Source organism: Hetaerina americana, unplaced genomic scaffold, assembly GCF_022747635.1.
Source record: "Hetaerina americana unplaced genomic scaffold, ioHetAmer1.1.p SCAF_2, whole genome shotgun sequence".
NCBI classification, from domain to species: Eukaryota; Metazoa; Arthropoda; class Insecta; order Odonata; family Calopterygidae; genus Hetaerina; species Hetaerina americana.
In genome coordinates this window covers 27788548-27813758 of record NW_027286763.1, presented here as the reverse complement: position 1 = coordinate 27813758, position 25211 = coordinate 27788548, and the positions used below count along the sequence as shown (strand labels likewise).

Sequence of the window (25211 nt, the reverse complement as noted above, 5' to 3'; positions counted from 1 at the left end):
TTCAGGGAAGTCGCCTTTTCCAATTAGCTTTTCATAATTTGAATGCCTACAGGTATTATAGTCGAGAGTCCATTAAAAATGTTCATGCACTTAGGTGGGAAATGATCCGAAAGAGTTGGCGAAAACTCAAATTAGAAGCAGAAAGTATGAGAACTGTTCTGCAGAGAGCGATCATAAATTTATAATTTAGATAATTGACTGAAAAAACTGCAATATTATGTGTATATTGTTAGCTCAGCGTGTATGTAAATGAGGTACAAGTTTCACTTTTGGACTTCAGTATTGACACACCGTGCACAAATACGCCGTAGGTGCGATGTCCCTGTGCTTACAAATAGCACCAATGAAAGTTTTTATATTCCTAATAGTGCTCTCAACTTGATTCAAAGATCTGGCAGCAGTGGTGTTTACTTGCTTAAGAGCAGTGACTGAAGCTTCGAGTCCACCTTCCTTTGGAATTGATTTTCTCTCCAATTTCAACATTTTCAAATAATATATATCCCTGCTATTGGGAAGAAATATGTGCAAAATAAGCCACCTCCTAACTCCTGAATAAAATAATAATAAATAATAAGATTATACAAGTCTCGGCTGACAATCTGCTCAGGCGAAAGCAAAATTTAAATGCAGCGTATATCCCGTCGCGTGCTACTTTCTGCCGTTAGCGAACTGAACACCCTTACCCTGCAACGGATCGCTAACGCAATAAGAAAGCCAACTCAATCAATAAAAAACGTGTTACCACATAAGAATTACACATTAAGCTAACACTTAATATTATATAAATCTGAAATGTAATTTGCTTTTTATGGGGACCCATCACGCCAAGGTGGTATGGATTAGGGGGTTCTAATTTTTTGCATAAATGGGGTACCAATTTCGAAAGTAACCCACTCTGGGCCCAATTTGAATATACTTTTATGTAAATTTTTGAGATCAAAGAAATTGACTTTTCGATCAAAAAATTTTCACAACCAGATGGAAGCATATGTTTGACTAAGAGAATTAAGATTTGAATTCGCTCACTTCAATGAGGAGCGACAGTTTAACTGCCGCATCATCTCTCTATAGCTATTATATAATTTACAAAAGTACACTATGATTTATGCAGACAGCTGAGCAGACGCTTCACATATTATAACCAGCTGCTGTAAAATTCTATAGTCTCAGATTATTTCTTTGAAAGTTAACTTTTATAGTGGATACCTTTTTTGGTTAATTGTTACCGCGAAATTCGATGGAGTTGAATTATTTCTTTAACGGTTAAATTCAAAAGTGCAACAGTTCGTTTTTTCTAATTCAGAATTTATCATGCTTGGGAAAATCAAACGTATTTGTCCTAAATCATCTTCTAAATCTCGTACCCTCGTACGACACTGTGATGAAGAAACTGCCCCCGTACATAAAATTACCTGTAATATGAATTAAATCCAGTTTAATCTGTACGGAGAAATTGGTCTAGCAAAGCCGGGCATACCCGCTAGCATGATATACATAAATTTACAGCTTTGCATAATAAAATGTACGAATAAAAACACACTAGCACTCTTTATCGAACATATATCGCAATAACATTTTTAAACCTATGATGGCAAGTGCAAATTGGGGGACATATATCAACGTTGAAGGAATAATGAACAAATTAGGCAATAAATTAACAAGAGTATTTTCATTCACGCGATACCGTGCACACCATCGTCAAGGCTTGTGAAAGTTGGTAATTCACACCTAGCATGGAAATCTTAAATTTAATGTTAGTGCATAATATTTATTTATGGAGAAGTTATATTATACAAACGATGGGAACTGTTATTATGAACAGTTTCGGAACACCACGGGATTTAACTTTAAAAGACAGTTCTTCATATGTCCGACGAGTTGCTAAAGAGAGTAAAAAATAGTAGTTCTATATCGTACAGCAATAATGGTTAGACACAACTACTTAGCTTAAAAAACGGCTTCCTGAGCGAATTTATTGACAATCACCTTCCTCTTTCGTAATAACCGTTTTTTTAGCATTAATATGTATCCGAATAAAAAGGAAAAGTATCATTGTGTGAGGACTGCAGGACCATGAATTTGATTTCGCACGCAGAAAAGAAATACTGACGAGCATTAACCAAGGGATAAAGATGAAGAGAGATGATTACTTAGGTGATTATCAGTTTAGATTCAGAAAGTGCAGGGATACGCATAATAATAATGCGATCACATATACAAATAGGTATAGAAAACAGCCAGGAGGCATTTATTTGCTTCGTGGATTTTGAGAAGGCGTTCGACAGTGTAGATCGGAAAAATTAATGAACATTTCGCTGACGATTGGAATAAATTGGAGAAACGGCGAATTATCCGTAACTCGTGCACGTCAAAGGCTACTCAGGTACGTAAGGAGGATGGAGAGTCAGAATGGGCAATGCTAGGAAGAGTAGGGGTACGTAATAAATACGTATATAAATAAAGGAAGTGGTATAAGAGGCATGGGAAGGGATGGAAGAAGGAATGGAAGGTGGGAAACTGATCAAGTCAGATTTACGGATTGTGAATCCTAAAGCCAGTCAGTCAGCAAAGGGATTGCAATAATCTTTGCTGAGCGACCGACATAGCAACTACGATGGGAATGGTATGAGAAGCAATGAACATTAAACTAAGGTCATGAGTTTCTCAAGAAATTTGAAGTTGTGGGCATAAACTAAGGTAGATCGTGCAGTTCACCAATCGAGGAAGTTTGGCCAGTGTTGAAGGGACATTGAAAGAAGAATTGCTTTAGGTAGTGAAGCTTTTGCAAAGAGAAGATAATTGATAACAAGCACGGAAGTTGACAACAAGCAAGATAAGATTAGGATGTGAAGAAAAGGTTTGCAAAAATTTTGGTACGGAGCGTAGTGTGCACGCCGCAGAATCTAGGTCACTGAGGCAGGATAATTAATGTAAAGTGGAGGATTTCCAGATGTTGGTGTGGAAAAGATTGAAAAATATGGAATAGACGGAAAGAATAACACAGAAACTTCGAGCATAGCATGGAAGGAGAGAACGTAGTTTGGAGAGACTCAAAGAAGGCAGCAAATATGAATGCGGGATATAACGTATCGAGTGTCAATGGAATGCTGAGCACTGAGATGAGGGCATGAGAGCATGAAGCGAACGATACAGAGGTGGGCATAGCAGAAGCACCCCGGTGTCAGTGGGGTACCGTCTCCACCAGGCAATCCGATGGTCGCAAGATCGATTTCCGCCTAGGTGGATTTTCCCCCTTAAGGCTAGGGTGTTTCAAATCGTCCCTGTCGTTATTCTTATGTTAATAAAATCCGATTGAAAAACCAAAACAAAAGACTGTTATAGGATTAACTCTAAATAAATATACGTAAAAGTAGGACTAAGACAATCTGGAGTGTATAAGTGATTTATTAGTATCCCGCGTTCTGAGTTTTTGTTATTGTCGTTTTAGGCTGGGAATAGGTGTATGGAAGTGATTGGTAGATACATTCAACAAAATCCTAACGATATCGGTAGATTACTACTGCTATCTAGCATCGCTTTCGGGAAAAATGCATGATAAAACCGTTGGTTTTAAAGATTATCTATCTAATTAAATTTTCATTATCCTCTAATTCCTAAGTACGACGTGATTAATAATAAGTAACATAAATTTTACTATACTCACAAAAGAGACCTACTTCTAATTTGTGTGAGGGATATTATTTTCTAATATCTCTTTCGGCCCGTGAATGAATCGCAATATGATCTAGTCACACTATTTAGTTTATCATGATATCCTATAACAAATCGCGGTACATTTCGTTGCACAACGTTTCACTTGCTGATCAACTCGACTTCGTGAGATTCCCATAAACTAACAGCACTGCTAAGTGAGATCTAACTAGAGATAGATAGCATCGCATTTCTGCATATTCGTAACGATTCCGCAGAAGTCATTCAATAAACCCTAATTTTCAGCTACCTTGTTCTCATATTTCCCGTATATGCTTCGCCCAACAGAGGTCAAGAGTACGCGAAACAATTACATATAGGAAACAGTTACACCTGTATTCTATATTATCCGCATGTGATATGTCAATACCCTTAATACAACAGTCGTTCTCGATGGAACTACTCCTATTTCATGAATTCATTACGAGGCATTTATTTTAGTATAATTTCAATTCCATTCGCCACACCAACGCTGTATTCGCATTCAGGTCATCAGCTAATGCTACTCTATCCTCGGGACTGGGAAGATCTCTGCAGACCTATGCGTCGTCAGCAAATTAGTAAAATTAATTGTAAACCACAGTATCAATATCTGCCATGGCAAGAAGGAATTAAAGAATTATCGATAACACTTCCTTGGGGGTCACCTAATGTGACTTCAACTGTATTAGAACTAACACCGTCCATGGCTGTCATTAGAGCGTGTTCGTTTAAAAGTTGTTCGTCCAGCGAATGGCATTTTCTTTTATTCCGTAGACTAGCTTAGTGATGATTTTGCCATAAGACAGTTTGTCGAAAGCATTCTAAAATATAGTTTTTCATTACCTGTTAAAGGTTGTATATTTTTTCCAATATTTGCATGCTGTGTGATTTATTACGCATTTCTTAAACATGATATTCGATTTAACATGATCTCCAGAAACGGCGCTATTTCCAGCGCCAGTTCTTTATATATCCGAGCTGGTATTTGACCGGGTGTAGGGTATTTATTAGGGTTAATGGCTTCAAGCAGGCATCCTATTCCGTTGCAGGAAATGTCAACCGTTCAATAAGTTGACCTTATAGGCATATCAGCATATAGAGTGGTACCTTAAAGTAAAAATAGCGCCAGGGAAGGAACTGCTTACGGAATAAGAATAATGGTAATAATACACATATTGTAACGTGTGAAAATAATATACTATTATTTTAGGCTTCAATCGTAACGATGTGTGATCAAGGGAGTGATAGTTTGAGGTAAGATGACACTGGTATTTGAGATCGGAGATGTGTAGAGGGGATAAGTCGGACGGATGATGCAGAAAAAGGATGGAGGCTGGCAGGCAAACCCTGAGGAGGACGCGGGGTGTGTCGCGGAGTTCCTTGTGGGGACGAGATTATGGAGGACACCGTGGTGGGGACAAACTGAACGCAGGTGTGCACAGCGGAGGAAACAAAGAGAAAATCACGAGCTTTACCGCGGCGGTACCTAAGTCAACGACGTCGTGGCATAGAAGGGACAGTTGTCAAACACCGTCCGAAATCTATTTCTAACCGATCACTTATTTTGAAAATATCTCATGCGTGGGGAGAAGAGAGAAAAATAATCAATAAAATCCAATTTTTTTCCATTAATGTATCGGAATTATAAATTTTATTGGGATGGAGTGAAAAGGTTACTATGAGTATTTTTACGGCTATGCGTGACGTGTGGTTTCATAGGGTTGGTTGTCATACCTGAATGAGATATTGTGTTAAAATGAGTGTACCTTTGGAAAGTTGTACTTAAGATTCATATCCTCGACAATTTCAATGATCTTCCTAAAATGGAGCTGCCGTCAGAGATGGTCTTACTTTTACTCTTAGCTCAGCCGAGGTTTTGGCATCAACCTTCTATTTGTCGGTTCTAGCTTCTCCGAATCTTGAGATTCTCCTACGGCAAAAGTTGGTTGGCCAAGCTAAACGAACGTCTAAACCGGGATTGGCATCTGCATAACAATTTCGCGCTCAAAAATCCTTAAAATATTTTAATCACATAATTTTTATTGAGATTTTTTGAAAGGCAAGATGTAATTTTTCGGCTATCTAAATTCGGAAAACCTATTCAAGACAGAAAATTATGATTTTAAAATCTTATTATTTTCATTAAATGACCATCCGTTATTTTCTTGAAATTGAAAGAGCTATGAAATATAACATAAAGACAACGTAGAATGTTTACGAAAGTATGTGTATTAAGAGTTGCTCTCAACAATCCAAGAATTCCAATGGCTAAAAATCATTAGCCTTTGCCAGGATTAATCCCAGCCGAGGCGAATGATTTTTACAGCTTGAAATTCTTGCATCGTAATGCGCATTAGCTCATGACTCCGTTTGAAGCTACTGTCGTGGAATCTCCCGCAGTTTCCTTGAATTCGGCAGTAGTTCTTAATTTCAAGTCTGTGAATATATATTATATACGCTAAAATAATTCCTAATCATGTTCGGAGAGCTTTTAATTTTAATGCCAGGAAAGGATAACTTGAATTTATCAACTTTTGTCACCGTGAAATGTTTGAGAGATTATGCAAATCAGTGAAATGATTAAATTTCTCGGCTATGATCAAACTTTTATCAAGTTTCAATCTTCATGTGTAAGACAATAAATATTTTGTCATTACCATGCTATAAGTGTTGCCAAAATGTTATTTTGCTCTTTTCTTGGCAATAGGCTGCCGCTTTAGAGGACCGACATTATCTGTACCAAGCACTCGTTTGCCCTCATATTGATCGGGAGCTCAAATCTATTTACCGCTCGAGATTTGTTGTGCGAATGGTGTTAAAAACAAATCTCGAGTGGTATCGACAAAAATCCAGATTCTTAACCCACGAAGGATTAAGAATCTGGAATTATTCAATAGCTGTTCTTATCACAGCTCGTAAACATAACTTTTCGAGTTTTTGCTTTTTGATCACGAGATATCCTTTTTTACCATTGACATCGAGTGCTCTTCGCTCACTTTCGTTTACTCTGGATCCTGGTGGGAGGGGGAAGTGGGGGAAGGGGAACGATCTCCTTCGGGACCAATGGCTAGTGACACCACCTTACCTCGCAGTGCTGCCAGGAGTTCTGGCCGCCGCCGGCGTCTCCGTGGGAGCGCCATCGCCGGACGCGCCGCCCACCCCTTTGCTGGTCGCCTGCCCCGGGCGGAAGAGAAAGAAGAAAGGGATGAGAGATTGCACTCCTCGCACACTGCCGCGGACAAGCACACGGTCGCCCGCCCCTCGGGGCGTGCCGAATGCCCTCACGAATGAGGCGCTCAACGGATAAGACGAATATGAAGGGTGCAGTGAGCGGAGGAGCGATGGGTCGGCTTCTTCCGCCGCCGCTGAAGATACGAGTATACGCCATTTAACTGTACAACTACGTTCATCAATTTGCTTTCTATATATAGCTGGGTAACTAGCGGAGTTGTAGTAGAACTTCCACGAGAATGAAAGTAACTGAATAGAGCCGACTCTTTCTTCTGGTTCTTAGTCAGGAGGAAATGGTTCAATCGTATCACAAACATAACATATTTTGGCTTGGGCCAGTTTCTCGAAAGATGACTAAAGTATCGGGTAATTAGATGGTGATAATTTGGAATGTAAATACTGAACATATTACGGTCATGTAAAACAGTGCCTCCATTATATTTTACATTGACGAAAATCTTTATACTATACTCATGGAAAGCGTATCCCTTACAGTACGTTTTGGCGTTAGACTTCGCTCAAGGAGTCGAGGTAAACAATGTGTCATTGACAGTGCTTTACGGAGATCTTGCACTGAAACTTACACTCATAATAGTGTGCAGAATTTTTGTGAGTGTATTGCCACCGGACTTGGACTATTAAATCAATATCAATTTACACATATTGTAGCAAATAAGGACTTAACTTTAAACATATTTTTGCTTAAGCAAAGGACAAAATTAGTACCTGCAATGCTTTATAAACAGAAAATGTGAAAGTCAATCCATTACAAGTGGTACAAAAGTGAGTTTAATACTTTGTGCGTATTGCCCTTACATGTATGTGAAGGTAGTTCCAAAAAACTACTATTTTTTTGTTTTGCCCCTTTTAAGTAGCGGCCATTTTAGTTCCACGTGACTCAGGACTTTTGATGCCTTCAGTAATTTAGAATCAACCATCTCGAAGGTATGACACAAAAAAATCTTTGGTTTTTTTCATATTTTATATCTATTTAGTATCCGAAGTTTTCATGTTAACGTAACCATTATAATTGAAAATTTACCATTTTAAGGTGTCAATTCTCAATGAGACATCAATCCTGATCTTTTTTATGCAAACCAATATCAGTTGAGTTAACTGTCCATATTATCAACATTGACAATTGTTTGGTTTTAATTTTATGACCGCGTGAAAATTGAAGGTTTTCAATTTAGTCACATTTTGAGCCTCTGATAGGAGATAAAAAATCCCAATACTTGCACGACACAGTCGTATGTCATTTCAAACTAAAATACTAATTTCAGCATTGACACTTCGTTGGTGGCGGGAATAGGGAATTGTAAATTTTATAACTGTTGGCCAACGGCGACAGTTTGACGTTTTAGATTTGTTATGTTTCAATAATACATATACGAGCTACATGATCGTATATTCAATTTTTGTGCGCTTATGTCCTTTAAATTTTACTTATTTTGATTACTTATCATACACTACAGAAATGAATTTTAAAATTCGGAGAGAATTTTTAAATCCAAATGAAAAAGAAATTCTCACTAAGAAAAAATACCACGTACTGGTTATTTCACCCGTCAGTTGTTTAATTATTATTTATAAGTGGGACAGTTCAATGCCAACCTGTGCATTTTTTCTTCCTCTGTTCACAAGAGCATACTCAAAATGAATGACAAAACAAACAGCAGATAAGGTAAAATAATGTATTATAAACGTTAATCAGTACAATAAACATCGGTCATCAATATTTTAATCCCCAGTTATCAATCTTACGATTGGTTTTGCAGCGGCTCTCAAAACTTAAATCATATAGTATTCCAATCTGCCAATCTCTTCGTTCCCTCATGGCCCCTTGTAACAGCATTTTCTATTATTCCTACGGTGCCTATCATTCTCCCCCCTAACAGTCTTCAGCATTCCAATGCCAATCAATATGGTCAACATCCATCTTTCCTGTCCCCTAATGATTTCTCCCAACAAACCTCTATCCTCCCCCACCATAACACTTCTTCCTTTTAAAATACAAACATTTCAAAGTGTTAAAAAATCATTTGCCTTGACCAGGATTCGAACCCAGATCCCTCGGATGTCCGGCCGAGTGCCTTAGCCAGTTGAGTTACCGAGGCGTCGGTAAAAGTTACTGCTACGGTATCTTAGAACTGTTTCTAGTTTCTTAGAACCTTCCTCATTTGTTATCTTTGCCGTCCCCTTCACCTTCTCCAAACCCACATTTCAAGAGTCTCCAATTCACACCTATCAACTTGCTCCAATGCTATGTTTCCGCTACCAACATAACGACGTTCCATAACAAAGTTTTAACGAGCCTTTTCTTATTATCCTTACTCAACGTCCCTGCCATCATTCTCTCCTCCTTGTGAAAGCTTCTTCACCCGACACAATTCTTCTCCTACTACTTGACCATTTTGGTCCAAAATATTTCCGAGATACGTAAGCTGTTCCACCTGCTCTAGTGGTTGCCCTCCTATTTTGACGTTACCTTAGCCTTTCTCTTTCTCAAAAACCGCAAAACCTTTGTTTTATTTACAGTTATTCTCATCTTAAACCTATCGCACTGAATTTTCAATTCACTCAACAATGCTTGCAACCCTTTGGCTGACTGAAAAATCAAAGCTTGATCATGGGCAAACCTCACTGATTTTATGAAATCCCCACCTTTCCGACTTTCTTCCCTATCCCCAGTTCATCCTATGCCTCTTTAACTATTTCACCCACATTACGTTGAACATTACAGGTGATCAATGGACATCCCTGTCTTACTCCTATTCCAAATAATGCCCATCCGGACTATTCATCCCCCACTCATACCCGAGCTGTCTGGGAAATGTACAGGTTTCTGATAACTCTCCTATCCCTCCAATCTACACCTATTCTCTGCAATGAATTTATTAATAATCCCCAATTTACTCTATAAAACGCCTTTTAGAAATCTACGAAACAGATATGATACCTGGTAAATCCTAATTTTATTCTGTTCCTCTCCATTAGTAACCTCATTACTGCAATGGTATCAAGCATGCCTCTCCCCTTCCCGTACCTAACGTGGAAGATCGCTACCCACTGCCGTGAACTGGAGAACCTGAAAGTGGAATGCGAAGGACGGGCAGAGAAGTTTTAGAAATCGTAATCGATCCCTCGTAAATGCTACGAATTTACCCATAAAATCTTTTCCTCCCATGTTTTCCTAAACTTGTGCGTTGTACCGCAGGAATAGATTCTACCCCCACGGTCATCATTTCATTTCCCTTTATGCCTTTCCCATTTTGTCTCGTCATCGAGTAAGCCAATACTTAAGCCTCAAATTCTCTTCTTATGTCTACGTTTTGGCCTAATGTCTTGGCCATACAGTTTCTCTATACATTATTTCCATCTCCTTAAAATTATTTTGGTTCGATTAATAATTTGCACGTCGTGTCTCTGTAAGTACGCATGCAGTTCGCCCTTTTTCTATAAACTGGGCGAATTTTCTCATCACTTCGCTGAGTTTTTTCCTTCCTATTAATTCTGCCCCTAGTTTATAATTTACCCCTTCGTACTTTTGTCCTTTTTTTCGACTCATCCCCTTCATATGACTAACTATTCAACAGAAAAGATAAAGAATAAAAACATATTATTAAAATTGAATTTATAAAAATATTTAATCGGATTACAAAATGCTCAGATATAAGAAAATGAAGTCCCAGTAATTTCAGTCTTTCCGATTTCACCACATGTCATCCCCGCGACTTTTCGCTCCAAGTTCCCAACCCATACACACCGCATTCTCTGAGACCACACCGCGAGGCGATATAGTATCAATTAAATGTAATTTAAGTGTGAGAATTCTCATAAGGTAGTTATTTCAAAGGGTCAAGAAGAGGAGGGAAGGCCAAGACTAGGGGGATTGGAACGTCGGGAAGGCGGGGGCAGAGAGGTCGCAGCGGAACGACGGAGCCCCTCTCGAGGCACCGGGTGGCTGTTCTAGAGGGAGAGCCATCCGGTGCAAGCAATGGCGAACGAGGCAGAGGTGCGCGGAGGCATTTGTGTGGAGAGCGGCGGCTCCGAAGACGGAAGGCCATCGGAGCAGCGGAAGGCCGGAGGGAGGCTTTCAAACCTTAGCGCCGGAGAGAGGCGGGTCACGGGGATCATGTGGGGAGGGGTGGAGAGAGCAACTCGGATGGCATCGGAGTGGCAGAAGAACGCGAGGGGGATGATTCGCCTGCGGAAGCGTGATTGGAGAACAGAACATCCACAGGGATGCCACGGCGCCCTCGACAATCACAGCTACTCTCAAGATTCGCCTGCTTCAACAGCCATCCCCACGAGCGGACGCGCACGTCACTGCTGGGGGAGGCATCCCTCGAATGCGGCGGATGCAGCCGTGATAGTCACGAACACGGCGGGCAAGGCCTCGAGAAGAGTTGGCCCACCCAACGGGGGGAGAGGGAGGGAATGGGTAGTAGTTGTTAAAACAGAGCGATGAAGATAATGCCCGCAACGCATGAATCCAAGGCGACCGAAGGAGAGGAGGTCACCGGCGCACTCGGGCCGCCGTCTTTTACGACCGCTCGCCTCGGGTCTTCCCTCTGATAAGGAGCTGCCGGGTATCGCGGAGGCACGGAACTCCGCGAACGATCCCAGCCAACTGGGAGCTCACCTCGGAACCACGAAGGGACAGCACCACTGGTGCAGGGAACACAGTCCGATAAAGTGAACGGATAGTTTAAGTAGACGGAGGCGGCGACAAGAAAACGGCTTTTAGCTCCACGCTCCAAGACTCGCGAGGGTACACACCTAATAATTCATTCAGTAAGACAATCAAACGGAATGTTATGACTACATTTATGCCATCTTCCGCGAAGTGGATTACCGTGGACGAGTGATTACGGTGGAAGGCTCCTATTCACGTCCAGGGTCGTGCGCCAGGACCCAAATTTACAATTTGTCTCGCTTTCACGTCATTCAAATATGCAAGAATAGTAAAATTCTAATTATCATTTCATACTAGTTGAATGATTTGATATTTCTTAACTAACTCTCCATTAAATGAAATAAATGGAAATCATTATTAGGCAATTTCCCAGATGTAGAAATCATTTCAAACGAGTCGCGAATTGGATAACCGTGACCGAGTATTCATGGTGGAATGTTCCACTTTAGGTCCAAGGTCGTGCGTCAAGGCTCGAAAATACGATTTTACTCGCTTTTACGATATTCAAACATGTCTAATTCTCATTATAATTTTATGCTCGCGCAATAATTTTATATTTTTTACTCTCCGTTAAATTAAAGACATGGAAATGCATATCAGGTAATTCGTCCAGAAGAATACCTTTGAAATGACTTCATTATTAAATATCTTTCGAAACCAAAGTTAAAGACTTTAGCAAATATTGGAATTCAAGATTAGGTGCAAACGTTTTAAAACATGCTCATTGCTGTAAAGGATTTCTAGGGTAAGATCGATTTTCTAACGACCGAGGACCATCCCCATCCTGCGTGATTGGTACTCGTAATCCAGGAGCCACCACTTTCTCACCATTTTCTTTTTCCCGCCTCTTACTCCACGATGAGGAAGAGCACCGAGTAGTACGAAGGCGTTCCTGGTCCCGCTATGATCTCTCCAATTGTCTTTCAACCTTCCTATTACCATGGCTGGGTGATTTGTGCAGATTTAAACTCTAATAACTAAAATCTCTGATCCACTCTGCTGTCATCTGCAGATGCGACGGCACATCACTCTACGATGAATCCCATGATCGTCTGAATATTGCATCATTCGGAATGCCTCCTTACTCATTCCATGAACTCCAGGCATTCCAATTCAGAGCCCCCCTGTTTATCAGAGTACCACCTCGTCTTGCATTCTTGCCCACCTCCGCCTGACAGTGGTTATTTATTGAAGCCTTGGCCCCTTGGGTCTGGGGCCCACGCGTATTCATACATGGTAGACAGCTGTTCAAAATATCATGTCAGGACGGCCAGGGAACCTTTTAAAAGTCATTTAGAATAAAACCCGCATTAATTTGAGGAACTTTGTCCTAAATACATTAAAATCAACCGATAACCATGCTGCACAAAAATTGAACTGCTTCCCCATTTCTTTCGTCAGTATTCAATTCTGTAATTATGCACAGTAATATTTGTTACGCCGACTGGAGATCCCCACCGCTGCGCTTTCGCCGAAGGAGCTACAGATGGGGACTAGCAATAGCCCAGGATATGATTCCGATGGGAGGAATTGAAGTTTTCAACCACAGTTATCAACCAGAGGTTTGATTTGAGGAGAGTAGACCCTCTGTGGCGTATTTTAAAATTCATCACAGAAGAGAAGAGGAGCCGGTACCTCCCCAGTGTGTCGCTTGTGGTTGCCCAGGAAGGGAGAGGGATGCCATTGCAGTGATGAGAGCATTAATAGAAAGGAAAACTGATTATAATCAGGATATCTTTTCGTGATTCGTGTATTATGAGAGGGTATTCGATTGTGTTAAGTGTGCAAAGGTAATAGATGCATCGCGGAATATGAGAGTGGACTTATTCGAAATTGGTTCAAGAATGAGAAGACACAGGTGAGAGTAGCAGAGGACGAACCAGGATGGACATTGATTGACAGTGAGGTGGGACAAGAGAGTTCGCCATTGGTGGAAGTTAATTATCAACATAGGTGTATATACTGAGGAAATGTTAAGGATAGCAGGTGAAGAACTTGAGCTGAGAATAACAGTGGGCGGCAAGGTGATTAAGTCAGCTAAGTTCGCAGAATACATTAATTAGCCCGAGAGCAACGGGATTGCAGTTATTGAGTTACTTACTAGAAGGATGCGAGAGGTTTCTAATTAGGGTTACCTCAAGAAAACAAAGGTAATGAGATACTCGTTAAGTAAGTAGGAAAGCTAATACTAATACTTAAATAATTAAGTAGGAGGAAATAAACTGGAGCAGATGGAGCAGTTAATGTATTTGAACAGTATTTTACAGGAAAAAGGGCATTCAAAAATGGGGGCATACTTGAACGACAGAATCATTTGAAAATGAGAGAATTCGTGATTTGTACCGTATCGAATGATATGATGAAAAGATTAGTTGACTTCAGTTAATATGGAGCATGGCGCTTTATGGATCTAAAAACTGTGAAGCAAGAGGACGAGCGCAGATCGAAGGAGCTCGAGATATTGGTTTGGCAAAGTGCGGAGAAAATAAATTGGACAGTGAATAAAAACGCTGAGATTTTGAGTGGGGTGGGCGAAGAAGAGAGGAAGTCACAGTGGGAAATCTGAAAACGACAGAAAATATGAGGGGAGGATATAATGAAGATTATTGGGCTTGGGATATTGGGTTAAAGATTTGCGTATCAAATTAAATATCGAAATTAAATTATCAATTTTGTCGATAATAAGAGAACATTCCAGAAGATAATATCAGAGGATTATTGCATGTAAATTATGATAATGACGAACATTGCTACAAATATCACAGATTGCGGTGATTCGATTCTGCTCCGCATCGGCGAACCCCACCCCCTACCGAACCAATCCACGCATGACCATTCCCACTGGCCCACATTCGATCTTTCATGGAGAGAAGATTGCCCTTCAGAGAGCAAGGGCACCTATTATCCAACGGCGACATCTCCACCCTATCCCCGCCTCACCTCTAGCGTCCCCCTCCGATCCTTCCCAAAATCCATAAACCGAACAATAGCGAGCGTCCCACTGTTGCTTCTCGCCTTCTCCCCCAACGAACGCGAAGTCCTTAAACAGGCAGACGGACTCACATTAGCTCGACTCTGGATAGGCCACCGCAAGCCTTTTCCTTTTCCGGTGGTGCAAATACTTTTGAAACCACTTGGAAACATCTGAAAGCCCTTGACACTGTATTCAATACACTCAGGAAATAAGAGAAGGAAGTGGAAGTCAACAATAATCTCACTAATTTCACCGTTTGAACAACTGAGGACTCCGAGGCATCTACAGAACTTTCCGGTTACCATAAGTGTAGTATAGCAATAGCGCTTCATTTTTAATATGCTTCGAGAGCAGAGGTTATTCAGCAGCCGCCTTCAAAATTCAGACATTTTTATTTTTTTGTTAAAGTGTGTAAAAACCAGGTACTATTAACGAAACCTCCTTTCGAAGAGACAATAGGCGCACGAATATTAAAGTAATTTGCAGTGAAAATAGGTACATCGAATGACAAAACATAGCTGACCCGGATTATAAGTTTTCAATACATTTAAACATTCTGTAAAGATCTATCGTACTGACGAATAATCACCCGTAAAAGGAGTCAAATGAGTTTTCCCACTTTTGTGACGATTTTCTAACATGCATCCACGTCTATTAAAGTCATACATATTGTCACTCCAAAGGGGAGTGACATATGAGCATTAAAGTCACCTAGAAGAACGAGAGGCTAAATAGTCTGCCTCACCAGACCCTCAAGGGAGTTAACGGTCGTTAGAGCTCATTGCGAAAGAAATACATTACAAAAGCCAACCAAACCCTTCCGGAACTGTCATGGTGACCGCAACGGCGACTTTGAAGGTGGTAAATGAAGAAATTGGCGATGACTCTTAAAGAGAAGCTTGTCCGAAGTCTGTGAAAAATTAACGACCTTCTTGATGTATTCATCTCCACGGCTAATGTTAGTAGTGCCAGTAGATTTGTAGAACACTTGCTCGTTCAAGTAATAGGGATCTGTTGAAAATACTTCTTAAACACGAGAGTAACATTCTAATGGTTTTGTTCCTTCTCAAATTTTATTTTTGTGCGCAGCTTCTAACAGTAGTGGCCTTTCCGCCTAGTATCTAAATGATGAAAAAATTTAATAGTTAAATTGGTCAAATAATAATGTAATTCTATCCGGGATCACTGAATATCCATTGGGTGATAAATAATATTAGCTACGTACAACAAGTTCAGATGAGAATCGCTACAAATTTCACGGACGGTTGCCCGCTACTCCCGCTGCTTACCACAGCGATTATGGCGATGTGGGATATCTTTTAAGTTGAGAAGTGTTTGAATTTATATTTTTTAAATCAGCATTATGGAAAATTAAGAATAAACGAGACAGCTTGCCTTGCCAGGCCCAATCGCCACTCCACTGCGGGAGATAAGCAATAAAAATGTTTCACCAATATGATAGACTTCCGGTCGAAGCATCGATCATGAGTCGACAGTCACTTTCCCATCTCCGGCAATAAATTCAGGAACTCTCAGATTGATGCAGCGATTGAGTCAAGTGGAAGAGCCTAACGAATACTTATATTTTGGGGATTGAAGCAATGTTACTCATCTCTGAATTCAGATGCATTTCTTCGACTTTGAAGTGAATGGAACTCTCTCTTCGCGGAGACTACACAGGAAATTACGAGAAAAATACAAGAATTGTGAATTCAACATCAGAATGGAGCTGAAACGAATGTTATCGAGAAAATCCCTCTTACATTTATCTGCAATCCCCCGCCCCCTTATTTTTGCAAGAAAAAAGAGTCGTAAAGATGCCTTCTGGGATATATTTTTTTGTTCTGAAATTTCATCTTGAATAGGAAGGTCACTTCAAAAAGCTCCAACTTGGAAATGATGATGGTGACTTCCATCTTCACATCATATTTTTAGATAATTTATTCTCTTGACATGACAGCCTTAACGGCCTAAACTTAGTGTACGGAGTCCTTAATACCCAACAGTATCCAGCCAGATGTGCCAGTACTTAGTTTACATTTCCTATCTAGAGGTGGGCCTCATGCAATGGTCCTCCCTCAGGAATGGATGGATGCGTGGGTAGCTTAGAATGGGCAGTGAAAACGGGCTCAGGGTTAGCCTTTGGTTTCGCTTGAGGTTTTTCTGAACGTGATGTATCCCCATCGACCAAAAGTGTTCTTTAACTTATTGGCCACTGGATGCAAAATAGTTTTGCGGTCATGAGTTGTGCGGGGGAAGTGTGATTCCTTGGATTTGGTCTGTTCGGCAGCCCGTTTCTTTGTTTAACCTCCTGCTATATTCTCGTCCTCTCCGAAGGTAACATTAATCGCTTTGTGACAGCTCTAAATGAGAATTATTTGTATTGGCCTAAAAGAACAGAACGTAGATGTGCTTCAAGTGACTTCTGAACCTCCTTTCCAAATGGTAATAATAAAGCATCTTTTTCTGCTCATTCAAAACGATTCTTCACGAAACGAACGTATTTTCTCTTCATCTTGCATAATTTTGGAATTTGCTCCTTCTTGTGCAGTTCCTATTGCACACACTCGAAAAGGGTTTAAAGTGAGGTCGAAATAACACTTCTCCTCAACTTTTTCACAGCAATATATTTTGCTGTCAATTTCACGCTTTTTTCTTAGCATCCATGTGGAGTGAGGAATTATGGGCATAAATACCTCTTTTGAGCGTATTTGTGAAAGGCAATAAGCAACCGTTCATCCTGGTGCGCTTGGTGCACATCGTGGTCCATCCCTCTCCTCTAACAATGCTCTTGGCCGCCGCTCGGAGTTGTGCGCTACACCGCAGGTATCCAGTAGAAACAAGCATAGGGACTGAACGCTGGGTAGGGGGCACTTAAGTGGAGTTTGGCAGTAACAAAGCAGATTTGGGGCGGAATGTTTGCGTCATAGAAAGATGTGGATTGGATTCACCTGTAATAGAGAAGTATGAAGGAAGTGTGATATGTCGGTTTGTTGATGCCGAGAGAGCGGATGAGGTTAAAATCGTTCAAACAGATATTGGAGAAGTTGATGGCTCAAGAGGAAGGGTCGGATCGAGAAATTGAAGGGTAATTTGTTCGAAGGCATTATCAGCATAAGGTCTAACTGTCAGTAATTCCTGCCAATGTACTACAACCTCGACGTCGTAGAAGGGCTTGTACGCTCTGATGTACATTATAGCTGTGATCATCATTTGCTGGCGAGAGCAATGGTAATTATTCCTGGTAGGGTCACCCATTGGTAGGGTAAGAGCTATATGGAATACATTCTTGCAGCGTCCCTCCCTCAGAGATGCGGCAGCAAGAGACGTCTGACCCCAATGATGCTGCCTTTTGAGATATGGATTCGCGTTAAAAACGCTGTTGAGGAAGGAAAGGGGAAACTACCTCAATTATTTATTCCATGACCTTATTATGGACAATATTATGAGTATGAGTCTCAGAAACTCCGAGAATCAGCCTACTGAGCCGCGTTTCGTACCCAATTACGGAAGAGGCTTCTGCCGTCGTCATCTCACGAAATTCAGAAGAGGACATAACCAGTTAGAACAGGGACTTGGAATATTAGGACGATACTGTTTCAGGGAGATTAGAAAATATGAAGTGGGATATGAACAGAGGAAATAAGAGATATTTTACGGTTGAACTAGGTGAGATAGAAGGAATGAGGGGATAATTAAAGCTGTACATGTAAGAAGGGAGTCATATAAAGCGGAGGGGAAGAGAGACAGCGAGGGGTAGGGGTAGGTATTATTGAACAAAAAGGTAAAAAGAAGCTTGAAATAAGAAAAGTAAAAAGAAGCCGGCGAGTCATAGAATATTATTGTTAGAAGTAAAATCCGAACCAATCAACTCAGTTCAGGTTTGCATGCCACCAAGCAATCATTTGGAGGAAAAAATAGGGCATACAGTCAATTAGAGTAAATACATTCGGATACTGCCAGAAGGAGACATTTGATAGTCATGGAGGATAGGACCACAACGGTGGAGGCAGGGATGGATGGTAGTGAGGTAACAAGAAATTATGACGGCGTGAAACCAGTAGATCTATGCAAGTGAAACGATTTAACCGTAACGAATACTTTGCTTAAACCACACGATTGGCACAAGTGTACAGAAAATACCCAGGGATTAAAAAATATATCATTAAGACTATATTGTGGTCAGGCTCAGATTAAGGAAGAGCGCGTGTCACCAGTTTCCTGCGGATTCCAATCATAATTCAGTGCTAATGACGCGTAAACTCAGATTCAAGAGAGTATAACAGGAAAGAGGGTAGAGAAAATGGAATGTGAAGTATTAACTGAAACGAAAAGAAAGAAGTACCAGAAGACAGTGGAAAAACTTACGAGTGAGGACAAGGAGAAGGGTTAAATACAAGAAATACGAGAACATGTCAAAAAAGATATCTCGTAAGTCGCAAACGGAACTATAGAGGCAGTAAATAAAAAAAGGACAAGAACATCATAGAATACAGATGAGATGTTTAATAAGATAGATGAGAGAAGGTAATGGAAGCGCGTATTCACAGAATTAGGTGGATGTACAGTGGGGGTAAATATTACACTGAAGCTGGAAACTAATAGAACGAAAGAAGCGTGGAGGAAGACATAGTGAGAGGATTTGGAAAGTGTACAACGAAAGGAGGTTTACAAAAGAAGGGTGGAATTATTGCGCTGCACAGGATGGTGAAAAAATTGTTAGGAATCAAGAAGGGAATATCCGTTCACAGTATTAAACATAAATTCGTTAAATTATCAACTGAACCATGAAATTCAACACGGATGGGAAGAATACATAGAGGATTTATACGGTAAAGATATTAGCCCAGCAAGTTTATACAGAACGATAATATCACGTATAAGGTGATAGCTTAGACCCAAGCATACTTGGATGCAATATTTAAAGGGAATTCTGGGAAATTAATTGTAAATAGGCTCAAGGGGAGAGAGATAACATCCCCGCGGAACGTCTCAAGGATTTAGGAAAACGCGGAAGGAAGCGTTTTCTGTTCCAATATTAGAACTTTTCAAATAAGAAAGATAATTCTTTTTCCTCCCTTCTATTAGGACTGTGTGTTAACTCTGAAATATCTCACTTAAGTCTATCTGGAGGAAATATTTCCATAGATATCTTTCAAATCATTTCCAATGCGTATCAATAGGAATAAATTAGAATTCCAGGAATGTTTAGCGTCCGGGCAGAGATGCACTTTCTTTATTTTTGATAAAGATTTAGAGTACCTATAAATATGTCCGAATCGATCACTAGTTTTTACTGAAGCAATAGCACATCTTTCATTGCATTCTGAGGAAGACTCATTATTGGTAATAGATACGTTCTAAAATAAAAATTGTCGTCATCATTACTCTCGATAATCTTGTGCGGTTGATACATCAATTCTGACCTCTCGCAGTTGGGCTGGAGTTCACTGATCCCTACACACAATATGCATGTTTTACGTGCATTAACAATGAGCAATTGATTCAAATTCGAGAACAATAAGGTTGGCCGTGCATTTTGTACGCATTGCACGCGCTTTGGTTCTCCTTGAGAATTTACTCTTTATCCATATGTTTTTTTTCCATTTATGAACATTAATTCCCTTACCGAAGGGTCAAAGATTACGTCAATGGACAGAGAAGGCTTAAAAAGATTGTTTTCTGCTGCACATTAATTCATATTTATTTTAACTTCAAATGGAGTGATTCTTTACGTCGAAATGATCCTTTTTAGCATAATACATCGCAAAGGCCAATGTGATATAATTTATTTAAAAGGTTATGGAATATCGCTTAAAGAGGTTCCTAGAACAGAAACTTACACTAAAATAATTAAAATGAGTTTTTAACAGAGATAAATATTGCTCATGTAGCATGGTCAGCTGCACTATATAACTATTAAGAGTATGTAAAACTATTACAAAATCCAAAAACGGAAGAAATCCAAAGAACAGTAAAATAAACTGCAGAAACAATGCATGTGCATTTCCGCTCGTGCGAGACCGTTTAAAACCTCTGGATTTCAAGGTCCTCTACTTAAGGGTAGAGGACCTTGATTAAATTTTAAGGGAGCGTGGTGTCCAGTTATTACCCTGTTAATGTTTGAAGGTCGCAAACTGTACACGGCTTTCAATAGCATTGGTTGAGAACTACCCTCACCTATTAAACCAACACTAGGTTACCTACTTTAGATTTTATCACTGTTGTCGATAAACATTGGAAATTTATGTGTGTCGCCGCCCGTGCATTCTTTCATACATTCATTTTATTCCGTATTCCCTGAGATGGCTTTCATTTTTCGTATTCGCGCTAGTCTGAAAACATTTCAACAATATAATCTGTCGTTATTTTTCAAGTTTTGCCAGTGAAAAACAGTGATGTAATTTGAAAATTCCGCCAATTTTTCTTCCAAGAAAATTAGAACTCGCAAAAACGCCCATTGATTCAAATCTGACTCAACTCAGGGTAAATTTAATTTGCATTATTTAAATTCCCGATAGGTCTAGTAAAAATGTTCGTTTTAGCAACATGGGGAGGCCGGGAGAATGATGGAATCTTCCTTCGCAGGTAGATCGTGAACTAGGCCATCATTTCTGGGCCCATCGAAAATTGCACGTATTTATAACCGTAGGGCATTAATTGCTTCGCACACTACGTTTCTGTATTTTAAAGGTCAGTCACATATTCCAACGGCATAATTGCTATAACATATTCTTTTTTCCTTCCCTAAAAAAAAATGCCTAGCCGCAAGGAAAAGTTGAACGACATAAAGCGGGCGAGACCTTGCAAAAAAATTGAAAGTTTACCGCAGCCTCTGTACAAAACCCACTTGAAAACCATCGCGCCTCCTAAGACTCACTTGCAGACACATTTCTTCCTGTCCGTATTAAAACGTTTCGACAATCGTATAAGCAAGTCCTCACATCTGGTGTACTTTCTGCTAACGTTACGCACTTCGATCCTCACGTCGGCGCACTATTTTTTCGCTTGTGATCACATTTAATGTGGGTAAAATGCAAAGAGGTACTGCCGAGATTAATGCAAATCTCTACGTGAACGGCGTTATGCAATTAGAAACGCTAATAGTTACAATTAGATTTAGCACAGGAATTAATAGGTCCTGATAAATCTTTCGTCGCGACTTCTCGCATAAACCGTTCAGCAGTAGATACCTTTGCACAACTAACTACATTTTTATTAACCCCAAATCATGTTAAATCAGAAAAGCCACATTAGGAATAAACCACGCAATTATTAAAAAAATGAACCAAAGTTACGTTTAATACGAAACCATTGATAAGTAGTTAAAATAAAACATTTACTTCATGCACTAAATTCATGGCATATCAGTATATGCAGATTTAAATTTATTTAAAGCTCGTTGCGCTTCAATTTACCGAGCTGCTTACTCACAAAACGTAACAAAATGGAAATTTGATATAGCTTCTTCACATAGGGCGTTTAGGTGACCATAATAATCCATTGAGTTGCTGGTGTAAAATTCATAAAAATACATCAATTGTGACAAATCGCCCACTTTTGCTTGGGATCAATAAAAACATTGTTCGATCAATTTCTTCTTGATAAAATTCTGTACTTACCGTTAAAGAATGGAACTTGGATGTATCAACACGAAATTTAGGTTTCCGAGCTGTTCCCGAAAATTTATGCGAAAATATAGTTCTGTAAACACTTAACTTTGCCTTTCCTGCACCACATTTTAACCTGCCGGTGGCACGATATCCAACATTAGTTACACACACAAGCATACTAATTAATAGTTATTACTTATTATCCTTGCCGGAATTGTGTTACACACACCGTAATTAAGTCAGAAAACGGATTTGCAAAATTATAAATCACACAACGCGCTCTTGGTTGGGCATTACTCAATCTTAAATGCACGACTATCGTCTGCCTTCTACCTACCGGAAGTAAATTACATAGTTAGTCATACACCAATTGTGTAAATTCATTAATATTAGAAAAATGAATAACTACACGAACCAATAAAATTAAACTAAAATTTTAATGTGTGACAAAATAAGATTAAAATAGTTATACAAATATGCGATTCAATTTATCTAGAATACTCATTTGACTAATATGGCGGGTGATTTAAGAAGTTACTACCTCCAGTCGTAAATTAGATAATAAAAACCTGACAGTTCGCTCTCAATGGTTCCAATCGTTAAAACACTTTGCCTCTTCAAAACTGAAATACATGATATAAGGAATAAATATAAACAAAAAAAGGTTATGCGGTTTACGAGAAAGAAAAAGGCTAACTTAAATATTAAAACAGGAGTTTTTAAACCAGAGCTGTTGGAACAGTTAATGTGAGAGGAAAGTGTTCAGGACCAAAGTGGTGGGGAAAAAATGCGTTAGGCAAGGAAGCTTTTATAAGGCGAAGGGACTTGATGAAAAGGACTTAAATGAGAATATTAAGAAAAGGCTCTCCAAAACTTTTATATGGGGCGTGATTTTGTATGGCGCGGAAACATGGTCATTGAAGCAAGATTTTTATAATTTTAAAAAGTTTTAAAAATGTGGATTTGGATAACGATGGACAGGGTGAAATGGACAGAAAGGGAAATGAATCAGAAAGTCCCCATAATGGTGGAGGAGGAGAGGGTATATTTGGGAGAAATCCAAAGGAGACAGTACAGCTGGATAGCCGGCATTTCGATTAACAATGGAATTTTGAAGACAGAGATAGAGGGGAGAACGTTAGGCAAATGAGGAACGGGCAGGAACAGGTTACACATGTTTTGCAGATTGAAGGAGTATGGTGAAAATAAGAGGGCTGTATTGTAGTCATGGGGTGTCAAGTTGTGTTATGCAGGAGAGACAAGGGTTTCTCTGACCACATACACATCCATACATGTATGTGCGTGGGCATGCACCCAAGTGATAGAAGAGGAGAGAGAGGCAGTTTTGAGTATGTCCAAATGGTGTTTAGAAAATAAACTAATTCTAAATGATAAGAAGACTTAAAAATTTTGTTCTCTGCTTCTCTTAGACATCACCAAAGATTGTTAAATTATATTAATGAATATTTATTGAAGCCTGCTCACCATGGCAACTTTCTTGGGTAACTTTTTGAATCATAATTAAAATGGTCTCTCCAGATTGATTATTTATGCTAAAGGTTGAATTCAGCCTATTATATTTGGCTGTCCTTAAGTACTCACTAGTGCTTATGTTTTAAAAAGTGTTTATTTTGCCAGTTTCTATTCTCATGTGTCATGGCATCATTTTTAGGGGCTCATCTCTCAAATGATTGATATTTTTAAAATTCAATAGAAAATGTTACGATCCATGTTTAATGCTCAATTCAAGCACTAGACCTACATACTGTACTTTCCATTTATTTTTTCCAAGTTGAGTGATTTATGTAAGAGCAAACCTAGCTTCCTTTGTGAGAAATTACAATTATCTCAACCACTAAATCAGGAAATTGATTCACCCAGATGCTGTGCTAAGATGATAATCTGAAAAGTTCTCAGAATGGAGTAGAAATAAATGACTTACCTCAGTGAAACTTTTATTTTTCCATGTAGTCTCCCTGTACATCAATGCACTTGGTCCAGAGACTTTCAAATATCTTGATCCCATCTTGAAAATAAGAGTAATTCAGGCCTGCAAAATGCTGGTCAACTTAAGCTGTTAGTTCTTTACTTGAAGAGAATCTCCATCCAACAAGGAAAATTTTGAGCTCAGGGAAGGTCAGAAATCTGATGGAGCCAAATAAAGCAAATGAGGTGGGTGTGGCAACAATTCATTTCTTAGTTCATGTATTTTGCCATGCCAATGACACTTGTGTGTGGGCAATGACACATTGTCTTAATGAAAGGTGACTTCCTTCCTCGCCAAACCTGGTTTTTTTCGTGTATCTTTTGCTGTAGCTGGTCCACAAGGTCAGCATAGTATTGTTCGCTAACAGTTTCACTTGTGGGAAGAAAATCTATCGGCAGAATCCCTTTTGCATCCTAGAAAACTGAAACCACCACCTTTGCGGTCGACCATATTATCTTTGCTTTCTTTGATGGAGATTCAACAAGTTTCCACTGCTTTGAACACTGTTATGTCTCTGGGGTAGAGTAGCAGACCCAAGTTTCATCTATGGTCACAAACCAGTCCAGAAAATCTTGTTGGTTGTTCTTAAAAGGGTCAAACAACATTATGAAATGTTGATTCTAATGTATTTTTGAGCCTGCATTAAGAGTCAAAGCACCCATCTAGTATATAATTTTCTCATGTCCAATTCCACTGTTTAAATGTGATGTTCAGATAACATCCCTACAGCCCCAGCGATTTCTCGTGCTTTCAGCCGGCGACCCTTCAAGACTGTGTTACACACTTTTGCAATAATTTCTAGGGTAGTGGGATATTTTGGCAGACTGCTACACAGATCATTGTAATAGCTGTCCCGACCAAATTTAAACTTGTTTTTCAACTTGGCAACAGTTGAATATGAAGGAGCAGTCCTTCAGAGTGTTCTGAAAGTCAGAATGAATTTCCCTTACTTTATGAATCTCAATTTTTTCCATCTTCACAAATCACTACACCTGAACAAAAACAGTGAGGCGT

General features: G+C 39.6%; 1 protein-coding gene across 1 annotated transcript in view; it reads right to left on the bottom strand.

Moving 5' to 3' along the window:
• The window catches only part of LOC139687644 (glutaminase liver isoform, mitochondrial-like), a 59235-nt gene extending 36739 nt beyond the window's left edge, over positions 1-22496 (bottom strand). The window contains exons 1-2 of the mRNA XM_071584884.1: positions 22220-22496; positions 6779-6867 (exon numbers count right to left, since the gene is read on the bottom strand). Coding sequence (XP_071440985.1) covers positions 6779-6867; positions 22220-22387 — 257 coding nt within the window. The 5' untranslated portion in view covers positions 22388-22496. The remainder of the gene's footprint in view (positions 1-6778; positions 6868-22219) is intronic.
• Positions 22497-25211: the final 2715 nt, after the last annotated feature.